At 56.9% G+C, this 13,949-nt stretch overlaps 1 protein-coding gene across 1 annotated transcript; it reads left to right on the top strand.

The window, feature by feature from the left end:
* The first annotated feature begins 2,423 nt into the window (after nucleotides 1–2,423).
* NMUR1 (neuromedin U receptor 1) lies at nucleotides 2,424–11,716 on the top strand. Its single transcript, XM_067027173.1, has 3 exons — nucleotides 2,424–2,606; nucleotides 4,637–5,522; nucleotides 8,457–11,716. The coding sequence occupies exons 1-3, from the start codon at nucleotides 2,604–2,606 to the stop codon at nucleotides 8,822–8,824; spliced, it is 1,257 nt and encodes a 418-aa protein (XP_066883274.1). The 5' UTR covers nucleotides 2,424–2,603; the 3' UTR covers nucleotides 8,825–11,716.
* Nucleotides 11,717–13,949: the final 2,233 nt, after the last annotated feature.

Here is a 13,949-nt window from a genome sequence, read left to right as displayed (position 1 = left end):
GCAGAACTGCCCCTCCATCCCGTCCAGCGCCCCAGTGTCTCCAAGCTCACCTCATCCTCCTTGTCTCATCCCCGACGGCAGTAAAGCAGGGCGGGGTGGGGTTTCTGGACCTCCCGGGACTCATCACGTGCCTCAGGCCTAGTGAGCCCCGTACACGCTCCGGGACCTGGGAGGTGTGCCCCACAGCCCCTGGAGGTCCTAGTGGCACACGCTTGGCAGATTTACTGTCGTGTGGAGTTGGGCCCCTAGCACCCGAGTCTGGGTAGATGTCCACCGGCTAAGCTCAGGAGACTGAGGTCTACACCCAGAAAACCTGGTCCCCATCTAGGCCAGGCCTCAGCCTTGTGGGAGTTCCCGGACAGACACGGCCCTGGGGAAGCCACCTCAGGATGGAGAGGGAGGCAGTAGATGTCATGGGGTTCTGATGGGACATGCTGCCGTGGTGCTCTCAAGCTCCAGCCTGGAGGCTGGGACACCCAGGGCCCTCAGGACAGTGCTACAGCCATGATGGCCACTGGGCCTCTCCTTTTGGGGGGCTACCCTTTTAGCCTGACATGGTCTTTGATGGCTGCTAATGCTGTGAATGATGCAGCAAGCTGTAGGAATTCCTAACAGGCGGGAGCCATTCTCCCTCTGTAAGACAGAGATAAGGTCCTTCCCCATCCTCTCCTGGGCTCTGAGCGCCTCCAAAGGGTCCACAGTGGGTTTCAGGCCGCTCAGAGTCTGTACGAAGTGGTCACAGAGGCGTGCGTGGGTGTGTTCCAGTGAGGGGGGCAGAGGTCGACCAGGCTCATCACGTGCCAAGTGTGGCCTGTGGTCCCATGGTGGGCTGTCTTCCCCTCACTGCTCATCTGATGTGATGGCAGCCCTGATCTTGAAGTTTCCATCCAGCCAGGCTCACGCATCTGAGGCTGAGCAGTTAAGTCTCAGGGACACCCCAGAATCCTTTCCCCCAGGGACGCGGGCACCGTGTGTCCCTGCGCGGCCTGCAACCTCTCTGTGCCTGGGGCTGTGTTTACACGTGGAGTTCCTGGGAAGGCAGCGAGGCTGACAGGGTCAGGGAGGGGGTGGGGCAGAGAGAGTCTGAGGGAAGAAGGTTTTGCCTCCAGTTGTCAGTAAATAGAGATAATCCCACCCAAATCCCACCCCATGTTCTTGAGTGCTGGCCCCGTGCCAGCCCTGGCCTGAATCTTTGCAGTCGGCGTCTCACAGCGGGCACACAGTAGCGGTAAGGATGGTTACACGTTCTACAAGGCACAGAGGGGCTGAGTCTCTTCCCTCTACGCAGTTCACGGCAGCCTTCCTGGGGCCTGGGGCTTTGTACTTAACCCTTCCTGGTGCTTCTCACAGCGTGGCTCTGCGGCCTGGGGCTCTCTGGAGGGTGTGTGTATCAAAAATGAGGATTTCTGGATCTCGCCCAGACTAAGTAAATCAAACCTTGGGAAGAGGCCCAGGAGCCAGCATTTCAGCCTGTAAGATCCACGCTTCTAAGCTCCCTAGCAAGTTCCTGATGAAATAACTTCAGCTAAGGAGCTGGTTGGAGTAGGCGGGCCAAGCAGGGAAGGTGCTCCCTGCTGGGCTGAACTAGGGCACAGTTTGTGGGAGCAGGAGGAGGCCTCTTCCCTCTCTACAATTTCCTCCCTCCTGTGGACACCCTGTGGTAGGGAGAGAGGAACAAGGGGAACATCTGAATGGCTGAGAGGTATTTGGGGTATTTGGGGTGGGAGAACATAGTGACTGGGGTCCAGGAAGGCAAGTGGGGTGGGGAGGTCCGAAACCAGGCTAGACTTCGGTGTTCTTTTTCAGAAGGGAGTGGGGGGCCCTACAGAAGGTGTTCAAGAAGAGGAATGCCATTGTTGGGGGTTTAGGAAGATGACCGGGCTGTGGGAGCCCAGACCAGAGGGAGAATGCAGGTTCCGGCAGCAGTCCTGTGGGGAGATGAGGACTGGACTCAGGGGCTGGAGGACCCAAAGGGAGAGAGCGTTAAGGGAGAGGCCGTGGAGACTGCTGTCCTGGGACTGAGATGGAGGGGGAGGAACCCCATGTGAAGCCTAGGAGGGGGGATGAGAACTTTCGGGGCTTGTTGACTTGGAGGGGCTGGTGGGACGTTCTCGGAGGTGCATCTGAAACGTGGGGCAGGAGGAGGTGGGATCTGGAGGGACGCCGCGTAATAAGGGATTAAGCTAAGAGTCAGCACGCTGGACATGGGGTGAGACCCACAACATTCGAACTTCATCTCTCTGCGGCTCAGTTTTCTCATCTGTAAAATGGGTCGTTGTGAGGGCTCCGTGAGGTAAGGTTGCTCCTGGAAGTGCCCCATCAGACGCTTGGAAACACAGTCGCTACGGTCTGGGTGCCTGCGGCGGGTTCGGCGGCCGTGTGGGCTGCAGGGGCACCACTGCCCCCTGTTGGCGGTCCTGGCCAGAGCGTCCCCGGCCTCTGACAGGCGGGGCGACCCGGAGGGCTGCTAGGGAGCCGGCCGCCCTCAGTCGGCCCGGCGGCTCGCTCTGGCGCCGCGTCTGCCCGTCGATCTATCCGCGGACGCCCGCCCCACGCCCGGCGGGCGGGCTCCCGGCGCCTGGACCTCGCGGGGCGCAGGCCGCATGGTAGGTGAACGGGAATGCCGGCGTGGGCACGGGCGCGGCGGGGAGAGCGCGCGGGCAGGGTCTCCCCGGGGTTGCAGAGATCGGAGGGCCCGTCGGGACGCCCCCCTCCCCGGGGGACTCGCGGCCTCCTGGGGTATTTCTGTCTTTTCGTCGGCCACGCTCGCTGCGGGGCTGGAGGCGCCGGCGCAGCGACCTTTCTCGGGGCGCGGGGAACCTCTCTCGAACCTGGGTTGGCGCCTGCGCATTCCCAGCTCCTCGCCTCCGTCCCCGCTCGGCTCCCACAGCGGCCGGGGCGGGGAGTGCGGGTGCGGCGGCCGCCGGCGGAACGTTTGAGTGCATGGAGATGCCCCTCGATTCCAAAATGCGGGGATTGGGTGTAAGAGAGGCAAGGGAGGCTGGGGGAGGCTTCCGGGTGGAGGCTTCGGCGAGGAGAAAGATACTCGGCATTAAGAATACTTGGGATCTAGGAGAGAGACGGACCTGAAAAAGAAAGTCGAGTGGTAAGTGCGCAGGTACGTGGGCCACGGGAGCCCCAAACCCCCATCTGAGGACAGGAAATGGAGCTGAAAATAGAATCCAGGGAAAGGATCCAGGAACCGAGCCTGAAAATCCGCGGTTGCTCGCAAGGGAGGGGAGGTGGTGGCGGCGGGCTTGGGGAATAGGCTCAGAAGGGCAGCTCCCGATCTTTCGCACCAAGACACATGCCCAGTGGAATCCCGTTCAAGCCCTGCCCCATGTCCCTTAGACTGTCCTTCCCTTGCCAGGTGGGAAATAAGGATCATGTCACTATGCATTGAAGTTGAGCACCTGAAATGTGTCAGGCACACTCCTGAGAACTTTATTCTTTTTTTTTTAACATCTTTATTTGAGTATAACTGTTTTACAATGGTGTGTTAGTTTCTCCTTTACAACAAAGTGAATCAGTTATACATATACTGAGAACTTTATTCTTTCATTTAATCTTCCCAGGAACTATGAGGTAGGCTCTCCTTACCTATTTTACAGGTGAGGAGACTGACGCACAGTGAGGGCATGTCACAGAAGAGGATAGCAGAGCTAGCATTTGACCCCAGGCCAGTCTATTTAGCTCCATGGCCTGGGTCCTTAACGACTATATCTGGTGGACTGGCAAAGAGATGGGAGCTGGAGGGAGGAGAGGGAACCCCAGAGCCGGCAGTGTCAAGGGTGTCAAATATTCCTACTTCAAACAGTTCAGGTGATAGAAAACAGAAACAAGAACCAACTTTTGGATCAGCATTATAGTTTTTGGCCCTTTCACTGCCTTGCTTGGTCCCCACGGCGACTCAGCCCTCACAGTGAGGTGATGTAATCCGGCCCTTCTGTGTGTCAGGCAGGCCCTGTGTTAATACCTTTTATGTCTTAAATTCCTGGATCCTTGTAACATGGGAACAGCCACAGAGAGGTTGCCATGCAAGCAGTCCCACAGCTCGAAACTGGGGAGGCTGGATTTGAATCCAGGCAGCTGTTTCCAGAGACCTTGCTCTTAAAGACCACGTGATACTGTGCATTGTGCCCATTTTACAGATGCCCAAACTGAGTGTCTCTCCCAAAGTCCATGACTTGAAAGGGGAGCGACCCAAAGGGTGACTGCTGATGGCACAGCCCATGCTTGAGAGGCTCCATCACGGTTCAAAGGTTTCAGTAGATCGTGAAATTTAAAATCGAAGTCCCACTTTTTATCATTTTAAAGATACACTTGTTTTTGGTTTTTTTGGCCACACCACGTGGCATGCGGGATCTTATTTCCCCAACCAGGGATTGAACCCATGCCCCCGGCAGTGGAAGCACACGGTCTTAACCACTGGACTTCCAGGGAAGTCCCTAAGATGTACATTTTTAAGATGAAATTGTGATGCATCTTACAATGGATGGCGGAGTTTTTCCTTCTCAGCGGCATATGATATATCGGCCTTCTTGGTGTCGATGGCATCTTTGATTTGGCGAATAACAACAGAACCAGATTCCCTGAGTGACTTTTCTGGTGTCTCTCTCTCTCTTCTGTTCCACAGGCTCCCCTCTGCCTCAATTGCTCCACCCTCCCTGGAGACAGGTCCCTGGGCGCAAGAAGCCCGGTGCCCTGCAACAACAGCAGGGCCCTGGGGCCCTTTGACCCCCAGGACTTGAACCTGACTGATGAGGAGCTCAGGCTCAAGTACCTGGGGCCCCAGCAGACGGAGCTGTTCGTGCCCATCTGTGTCACGTACCTGTTGATCTTCGTGGTGGGCGCCGTGGGCAACGCGCTGATCTGCGCCGTCATCCTGCGCCACAGGGCCATGCGCACACCCACCAACTACTACCTCTTCAGCCTGGCCGTGTCGGACCTGCTCGTGCTGCTCCTGGGTCTGCCCCTGGAGCTCTACGAGATGTGGCGCAACTACCCGTTCCTGCTGGGCGCCGGTGGCTGCTACTTCCGCACGCTGCTCTTCGAGACTGTCTGCCTGGCCTCGGTGCTCAACGTCACCGCCCTGAGCGTAGAGCGCTACGTGGCCGTGGTGCACCCGCTGCAGGCCCGGTCCGTAGTGACGCACACCCACGTGCGCCGCGTGCTCGGGGCCGTGTGGGGCCTCGCCCTGCTCTGCTCTCTGCCCAACACCAGCCTGCACGGCATTCGGCAGCTGGACGTGCCCTGCCGGGGCACGGTGCCCGACTCGGCCGTGTGCACCCTGGTCCGCCGGAGAGCCCTCTACAACCTGGTCGTGCAGGCCACCGCGCTGCTCTTCTTCTGCCTGCCCATGGCCACCATCAGCGTGCTCTACCTGCTCATCGGGCTGCGGCTGCGGCGTGACAGGCTGCTGATTCTCAGGCAGGAGGCCAAGGGCAGGGCCAGGACTAGCGACGGCCGCAGGCTCCAGCCGCTGCAGGATCGGGCTCGGACACAGGTGACCAAGATGTTGTGTAAGTGTTGCTGCTGGGAAGAGGGGAGGAGCCAGGCACTGGGTATGGGGCTGGGCTTCCAGGGGCCTGGGGGAAGGGGCCGAGTGTTTCGGTTTAGGATGGAGGCTGAGTGTGAAGCGTGGAGTAACCCCCCCTCCCCGCCCCTCACTCCCCCGTGTGTGTGTGCGCGCACGCACTGCATGTGTGTATACGCTTCTAGATTACCCTTAAGAAAGTGACACCAAAGGTAAATGCTAATGGTTCATGGCGGGATCAGCTACATAATTTGTGGGGCCCAACGCAAAATGAAAATTCAGGGTCCCCTGTTAAAAAAAACCATTAAGAATGTCAAGACAGCAATAGTAGAGCAGCTGTCTTTTAAAAAAAGTTAATTAATTAATTATATTTATTTTTGGCTGCGTTGGGTCTTCATTGCTGCGCGTGGGCTTTCGCTAGTTGCGGCAAGCCGGGGCTACTCCTCGTTGCGGTGGGCGGGCTTCTCATTGTGGTGGCTTCTCTTGTTGCGGAACATGGCCTCAAGGCGCGTAGGCTTCAGTAAGCTGCAGCCCACAGGCGCAGTAGCCGTGGCTCTCGGGCTCTAGAGAGCAGGCTCAGAAGTTGTGGCGCACGGGCTTAGGTGCTCCATGGCACGTGGGATCTTCCCAGACCAGGGCTTGAACCCATGTCCCCTGCATTGGCAGGCGGATTCTTAACCACTGTGCCACCAGGGAAATGCCAGATCTGCTGTCTTGAAGGTTCGAAGGTCAGGGCTCTGTGCAAACACACAGGTGGCACCCATGAAGCCAGCCCTTGCTCACGGAACCAAGCACAGACAGGGCAGAGGCGTGCGGCTCAGCTCCAGGATGACAGAGCTGTTCATGGGCTCTGGGCCCTCCAGGTCTCTCATACTTGCTCCTAAATATGTTTTGGTTCTGTCCTTCCCTAAGTAGCCTGGGAGGCAGGACCACGGGCACCGAGTTCCCCTTTCCTGAGGAACTAACTGTCCTCTTCCCTTAGTGGCTATGGAAAATCCCAGGGAAGGATTCTGATTGGTGGGCTTGGGTCATGAGAGGGGCAGGATGCTGAGGTGAGCAGTCCCCACAGACCCACATAGGGATCCGGTGGGAGCAAAGTTCCCAAAAGAAGGGGAGCAGGGTGCTGGAAAGGCAGGGTGGTGAATTTCCTGCACACCATGTCTGCGGTTCTCTGGGGACCAGAGGAAGGATCATGATCTAAAAGAGGTCGTTGGAGGCATGTTTGTGAGGGTCTGTGTGCAGAGCACAGGAGAATCAGGGCAGAAGTGTGGATTGGGGCCGGCCAGGGTATGCCCGACTGGCTTGAGGCTCTGGATCTTACTGTGGCCTAGGCCTGGTGCTTTTTCAAAAACAGTGGCCCTGGGGAAACCAGGCCAACTGATGCTAAGCCGGTCATTGATTCCCTCCCCATCCTGCCCTGTCCCACAGAGCCTGAAACAGGTAGGTGGGGTGAGCCAGGGCCGGACAGGGCTGGTGAGACCTTGGTCAAAGCCATGGGATTATGGCCAGCTAACTGGGAACTGCCCCATTCCCAGAGACTCACTCCTCTCGCCCCCCAGAACAGTGTCCCAGAGCCCATGGTCACTTGTACAGCCCCCTAAGACGGGACTGACCTGGAGCCCTGTGCTTGCCTCCTGCACTGCAGACCACCTGCCCCTGGCTGCCTCTGCTGCCTCCCCCGGCCGAGCCTGCTCATCTGGGATGGCTCTCGCCCTGGGAAAGTGGGCTGTTTCCTTAAGGCTGCCTTGCTTGCTGGCCTGGGGCTCTGGCTTTCTTCTCTCCCTCCCTCTCCTGTCTTCTCTTTCTGAGGGCCTACTCTGCACCAGGCTGTGTGCTGGGGATGTAAGCAATGTTCTGGTTGAAATCCGGAATTAAGAGGAAAACCAAGCTGGAGTGTAAGGGGGAAGGCACTGCAGGGGAAGGATTGTGAGCTGGAGATGCAAACATGAGAAACAAGAAACAAAAATCAACACAGGGGGCTTCCCTGGTGGCGCAGTGGTTGAGAATCCGCCTGCTAACGCAGGGGACACGGGTTCGAGCCCTGGTCCGGGAAGATCCCGCAGGCCGTGGAGCCACGAGGCCCTTGAGCCGTGGCCGCTGAGCCCGCGCGTCTGGAGCCTGCGCTCCGCAACGGGAGAGGCCGCGACAGTGAGAGGCCCGCGTGCCGCGATGAAGAGTGGCCCCCGCTCGCCGCGACTGGAGAAAGCCCTCGCACAGAAACAAAGACCCAACACAGCCAAAAATAAATAAATAAATAAATTTATTTAAAAAAAAAAAAAAAAAAAAATCAATGCAGACCTGACAGCAAAGACTCAGGAAGGGTAGGGTGAAACCAGGGCTGGAGGCAGGCTCCGGAGAAGAGTGAAGGATTGGCCGGCCTGTCCTGCCTTTTCCTGGGGCTTGGGGTGGGGCTGTCGAGGAAAGGGGAGGTAATGTGGGGCAGGATATTCAGGGGCTCCCAGGAGAGCTGGGGGCTGGCGCCGCGAAGGCTTCTCGGGCCAAGACAGGCAAGTGCGTGGGGGGGCGTTTGTCTCACTCTCCCTGTAACTCCCTGGCTACTGCTGTCTGACCACGGGCCTCATTCTCCTGTGCCTCTCTGCTCATGCATAAGCAGGCATGGCCCCTGAGAGGCACCCAGAGTGGGCCTTAGCCGCACTGTGTCACGCTGGGGCTCAGCAGCCAGAGCTGTCACTTAGTTCCAGCTCCACGGTGAGAGGATCGGACCAGGCCAGCTTGGCCCGGGTGTCCACACCGGGTCCAGGGCGCACGCCCACTGCCCAGTCGGTGACAGTGGCGAGAGCAGCCCCTCCTATAGGGGTGCCGCCGGGAGAGGCAAGCTTCCAGAAACCTCCAGGTGGACAGTGGGTGTGGGAGGCTGGTGGGAGGGGAGAGGAAGAGCAGGCTCCCTTTCTGTCCACAGTTGCCCTGGTCGTGGTGTTTGGGATCTGCTGGGCCCCGTTCCACATCGACCGCCTCATGTGGAGCCTCGTGTCCCGCTGGACCGAGGGCCTGCACCTGGCCTTCCAGCACGTGCACGTCGTCTCCGGCGTCTTCTTCTACTTCAGCTCGGCCGCCAACCCTGTGCTCTACAGCCTCATGTCCAGCCGCTTCCGGGACACCTTCCGGGAGGCCCTGTGCCTGGGGACCCGGTGCCGCCGCCACGGACCCCGCCGCAGCTCCCACAGCCTCAGCAGGGTGACCACGGGCAGCACCCTGTGTGACACGGGCTCCCCCGGCAGCAGGGCCCAGCCCCTGGCTGAGGGGCGGCAGGAGACGGACCCTTCCTGAGAGGAGCCTCAGGCAGCTTCACCCTGCGGGCCCAGAGGGCCACATCCAGCTTTGGGGGCCACACCTGCCTCCTCTGCAGCGTGTCTTTGTGGCCTGTCCCCCTTCGTGCCCCGTCCCCACTTCAGCCTAGAAACCCTGACCAGCCACCTCAGTGATCCCGCCCCACCCATGGGTCGGAAGGGCTATAAGGTTGCTGTCTGTCCTCCAGACTCTCAGGTCCCCGGTTCCAGCCCTTCCCCTGGAAGGGGAACATCGTGGTCGGATAACCGCGCACGGCAAGACTCCATCTGGGGAACCCCCCCGCCCCCAGCCCGTTTCTGAACTGTTTCCGTGGCGCCCTGCCTCTCCTTCCCACTTCTTGCCGAGCTTCTGCAGGTTCTGGCCCATTCCGTCCCTCTCTAGCTCTTGGCCTGCAACTGGGATCCTGACCGGACCCCTCCCTGGCCCCCAGTCGGCTTGCTTTGCTCTGGGAGCTCCACCTGGTGGAGCCACTAGGCGGCAGGGGTGTCGGGGATCCAGGAGCCCTGGCTCCGGTCTCGGCTGAGCCACCACCACCTTGCCCCGGCCGGCATCAAGCAAACTGCCTCCCCTTACAAGCCTCCGCGCCCTCTTTGCAAAATCAAAGGGGCCCTGACATTCGGGAGTGTCGCGCTTTGGCACTTTAGCTGTGGTTTTTCTGCGTGCGAGCCTAAGTCCCTGCTGGTAACAAAAGATACACTCAAATTAGCAAGGCGGAAATTACTCTTTACTTACATCCTCACTAGTCCCCAACCCTTACCCCCTCCCTGACCTCTACGAGACCCCACCCCACCCCCTCGAGAGCCACTCAGGGGACATGCTTTTGCCTGTCCTAGGGCAAGTGAGGCTCGGCACCGACCCAGGCACTGTGTGTGAGCAGAGGCCCCTGCCTGCCTCCGTCTTCACCTCCTCACAGGCTGGCTTGGGGGCCTGCGATGAGCAGAGCATATTGGCCCTGAGTGGCCAGAGACTCTCTGGGGGCAAGAGACACGGGCCAACCAAGGGCAACGAGTGACTCCGTGAGAACCGCTTGGGGCTCAGTGAGGTGAGAAGAGAGACACGTGAGTCCTGAAACGAAGCTCCGTGCCGAATCCCTGTGGGTAACTGGGTGCTCCGTCAGGACCCGGTTAATGGCCAGAACTCGTCCTGCTGCAGCCCTGACCTGCCCTCCTCCTGAGAGCGGACTGCAGCAGCTCTCCCTTTGCGGGGAGCGGCAGGGCACCCACGGTGCTACAGGTTTTCCCTGCAGACTCTCCGCAGCTCAGGCCCCAGGTGCCCTGACTGCAAAGTGGGGAAGATTGCACAAAAATCTCCTGGAGTTTTTGAAATTCAGTTGCAAAGATAGTAAGTACTCATTTTAGAGAAATTAGAAAGTACAAATGAGCAAAAATGAAAACAATTTAAAATAATTAGAACCCACCCTTGCTGGGGGGTGGGGGGAGGGGGAAATAGAGGGTTGTTTAATGGGTACAGAGTCTCAGTTTTTTAAGATGAAAAAGTTCTGGAGCTTGGCGGCAAAACAATGTGAATGTGCTTGAACAATGTTGAATTGTACACCTAAATGGTTAAGATTTAAATTTTGTATGTATTTTACTACAGTTTTTTTTTTTTTAAAGAAAGGATTCAGTCTAAAGGAAAAGAAAAAATTAAAAAGCCACCCATAGCTTTACTTTCCAGGGGTAACCACCACATATAAGACAGGATGGCGGGATTTGAGAAAGGAGCTTGTGAAAAGAGGCTGTGCAGAGCTACGAGTGCCCAATGCCACCTCTGAAATGAGCTCCCAGGCGGCCTTGGGGTGTCGTCGGGGGAAGCAGCTGAGGCCAGACTTCAGGCTGGAGCCTGCCGTTGTTCCCAAAGACAAACTGGACTCCCGGGGGCCTCTCTTAAGTGACAGAGATGACATGCTCCTGAGGCTCTGGTCAGTATTTATGAAGGGACTCCTACAGGCAGAGAAGCACGAGGCAGGTTGCGGAAGCGGGGGATGTGAGTTATCAGAAGGCCTGGGCTCTGTAAATTTGATGTCTCTCGGGTGTCTCCAGGGCATGTCAGTGGATAGGTTCCCCTTGTCATGAGTCACTGGTTACCATGCAAAGTGGAAGCAGCAGCTGTGGGCTCAGCCCTGGAGAAAAAAGGTTGGAGGTGGAAAGGCCAGCCAGCAAGATCCCACTCTCTCCTGGAAGCAGCACACCCTGCAGCTTGCTCTTCTGTGCTGGTCAGGGGGGCAGCAGCATTCCCGAGTGCCCAGTGCTACTCCCAGGACAGGAGTCCTGGTGCATCTGGGACTCGAGTCACCTCCCGTCCTGGCTCTGGCTGCAGTCACACAGATCCCGCCCCCTCCCACGTTCGAGAGTTTGGGCCCGCTCTGCTTCCCGTCTGCTCCACTCCTGCCATTGTCCTGGGTGATGCTGAAGTCCCCGTGGACGGCCCACTGCTGCCCTGATATCAGCTCCTGATCTTCCCTGCAGCTCTGGAGACTCTCCTCCACGGCGGCCTTTTGGCCCCTCGGTAACATCCTGACTCCCAGGACCTCTGGGCGTTTTTCCGTCTCTGGAAGTGTGAGCTCTTGGCCGCGGTTGCCTCCTTCCCGCTCTGCTGCCCTCTAAATGGCACATTTATCCTTTAACCTCATCTAACCTTCCCAGTTCTCGACCACTCTTTCTCCTCATCCATCAGCGTCCTCTCATCTTCACTGCCTTTCTGACGGGTCCTAGATCCCATGGTCCATCACACACAACCCTCTCTGCCAGTGTTTCTGAGGGCCAAGGTGAACATACTGGGATCACCCTTTCCTTCTCAGGAAAAAGGCTGATTGTCTTTGGGAACTCGCCAAGACGAGTCTTATCAACAAACAAAGCTGCGTTTGCCCACCCTTCCTTCTGTGAAGTACCTGCTCAGGAAATATAAAGTGTGCAACACTTCACATCTATTCTTACGTCGTCCGATGGCGTTTCCAAATCAGTCCTGACACCTGGGAGCCCATCCCATTTTGTACACTTCTTGGCGTCTCCCTCTTCCCCATCCTTGTCTCCTAGTGGGTCCACCAAGTCTTCTTTGTTCCACGTCTTCCCTTGTAGAGAGGAGCTGCCTTTCTGGAGGGCTTCCTAGTATTTGCACTCCCTTCCCATGGACGGGAATCCCTGTGCGTGTGACTCTCGGTGTGAGACCAAGCCCAGGCTCCCACTACCGAAGCTGAAAGGGTTCTGGACGCTGCGTCACTGACGTCCCTGTGTGACCCAGGACTTGCGCTCAGGCAGCTGGATGATCTGACCTGGGACTTCCACTGCGAGTGATGCTAAGACCCACGGCAACGGGGGTAGACATGCCCAGGGCAGCAGCGCCAACAGCAGCATCCCGTCCAGGCTGCTCCCGGGGCTCCTGCTGCCCAGCCCGCCTTGGCTTCTGCCCATTTGTTCTGCTGGTTTTTCAACCTTCTTGTTGTTCTGAGCTACTAAGAGCCTTTCCATAAATTCCTTTTTTGCTTAAGTTGGCCAGAGCTGTTTGCTGCTGTTTGCAACCAAGAACCTTAACAGATCCATCTACCACTGCTGTGAAGGTTACACGTTCTGTTTGTTCTACTAGTGGTTGTCTTGACACATTTCTAAGATGAGCAGATATTATCATTGTTTTGAAACCCCAAACTGCAGCCTGTAATACTTAATCATTCTCCTCTCTCACTCTGTTTTTAAAACTTTTTTTAAGAGGCAAGAACGATGAGGACAGACTTAAGGAATTTGATCCTAGGAGCACATTTACATTTTTCTAACAGTCTAATCCTCTTCAGCACAGGAACTTTTGTGTGCTGCTTCTGACAAAGCAGGAGGGTAGGAAGGTGGTGAGCAGGGACTCGAGTCGGGCTGACTCAAAACTCAGACTGGCCTTAGGCCAAAGTCAGACTGGACCGAAAGGCACTGACATTTCTAAACAAAGGATGAGCAACCTGCCTGCACACAAATAAGAGACTCAGAGGCCAACACTGACCGCTGCACCTTCCAAACAGTGGCCAGGGTCCCAAGTCTACAAGGTTTGAGGATGGTAGTTACTAAGGTAAATGTCCCTTTGTGTGGCCTCTTTAAATGCAACCCCTCTCTCAAGCTTCTGCACAAGGCAGGGCAGGACAACTGGGGGGCTGTTTAGGAATAGAGGCCACGGCCCAGGTGAGGGACAGTGGGATTCAGGGAAGGCCGTACCTGGCTGGGTAAGAGTGCCCTGGCTCAGGAGAGGTGGCCACAGGCTACAGCTAGGCTGGAGGGCCTGGAAGCTGCTGCCACATTCTCTGGAACATCTACCAGAGTACCTGGGGTCTTTTAATCTAACATTCAAGTAAGTTCATCAGCTCTAAGCAGTGTGGTCATCATTCACTCAGCTAACATGCACTGAGTACCACGTGCCAGGGACTGTACAAGGCTGGGAGGCGGGGTACACAAGTGTTCTGACAGCTGCAAGTCTGGGGGCACAGAAGAGAGGCGGCTGCCCCAGTGGAGGGAAGGTTTCCAGGAGGAGGCCATGCTGCTCAAAGTCGTGGGAGAAGGGGTTGGACTGGCCTCTGAGCTTTGGCCAGGGAAGCGTGGAGCAGCTATGACGACAGTTCCACCCAAACTGAATCCAGGGGAGGAGGACCCTAAAGGAAACAAGCGCCGTCCGTTGGAGGAATGGACACTGGACAGGCAAAAACAACAGCAGAGCAGACTGCGGTCCAAGCTCTTTGCTCTCGTTCTCGGGACTTCCCTGGTTGCTCTCCCTGGAATTTGGACTTGGAACCTTCCCTCCAGTCTTCATCCTTGTCTGTCTGGCCTTCATGCACAGGCAGGATGTGTTTCCATTGTGGTAAATTTGAAAAAAAAAAAAAAAAAGAAGTACACAAATAACTACTTTTATTCCCAACACCTAAATTAACCACTATTAACATTTTGACAATTTGATCCCTGTCATCTCCCACACATATACCCTCCCCTCATTAGTGAATAATAGATTGTTTTCAATCATTTGCTTTATGAGAGAACTGCCGTGAGCCGTCTGGTACAATGTCCACGGTGACGATGGATGGACGAAGCTGACGATACCCAAACTGTGAGATCACTTTTACCATCACTAAAAGCGGTGACTT

This window comes from Kogia breviceps, chromosome 2, assembly GCF_026419965.1.
Source record: "Kogia breviceps isolate mKogBre1 chromosome 2, mKogBre1 haplotype 1, whole genome shotgun sequence".
NCBI lineage: Eukaryota > Metazoa > Chordata > Mammalia > Artiodactyla > Physeteridae > Kogia > Kogia breviceps.
This window is presented reverse-complemented; position numbering and strand designations above follow the sequence as displayed.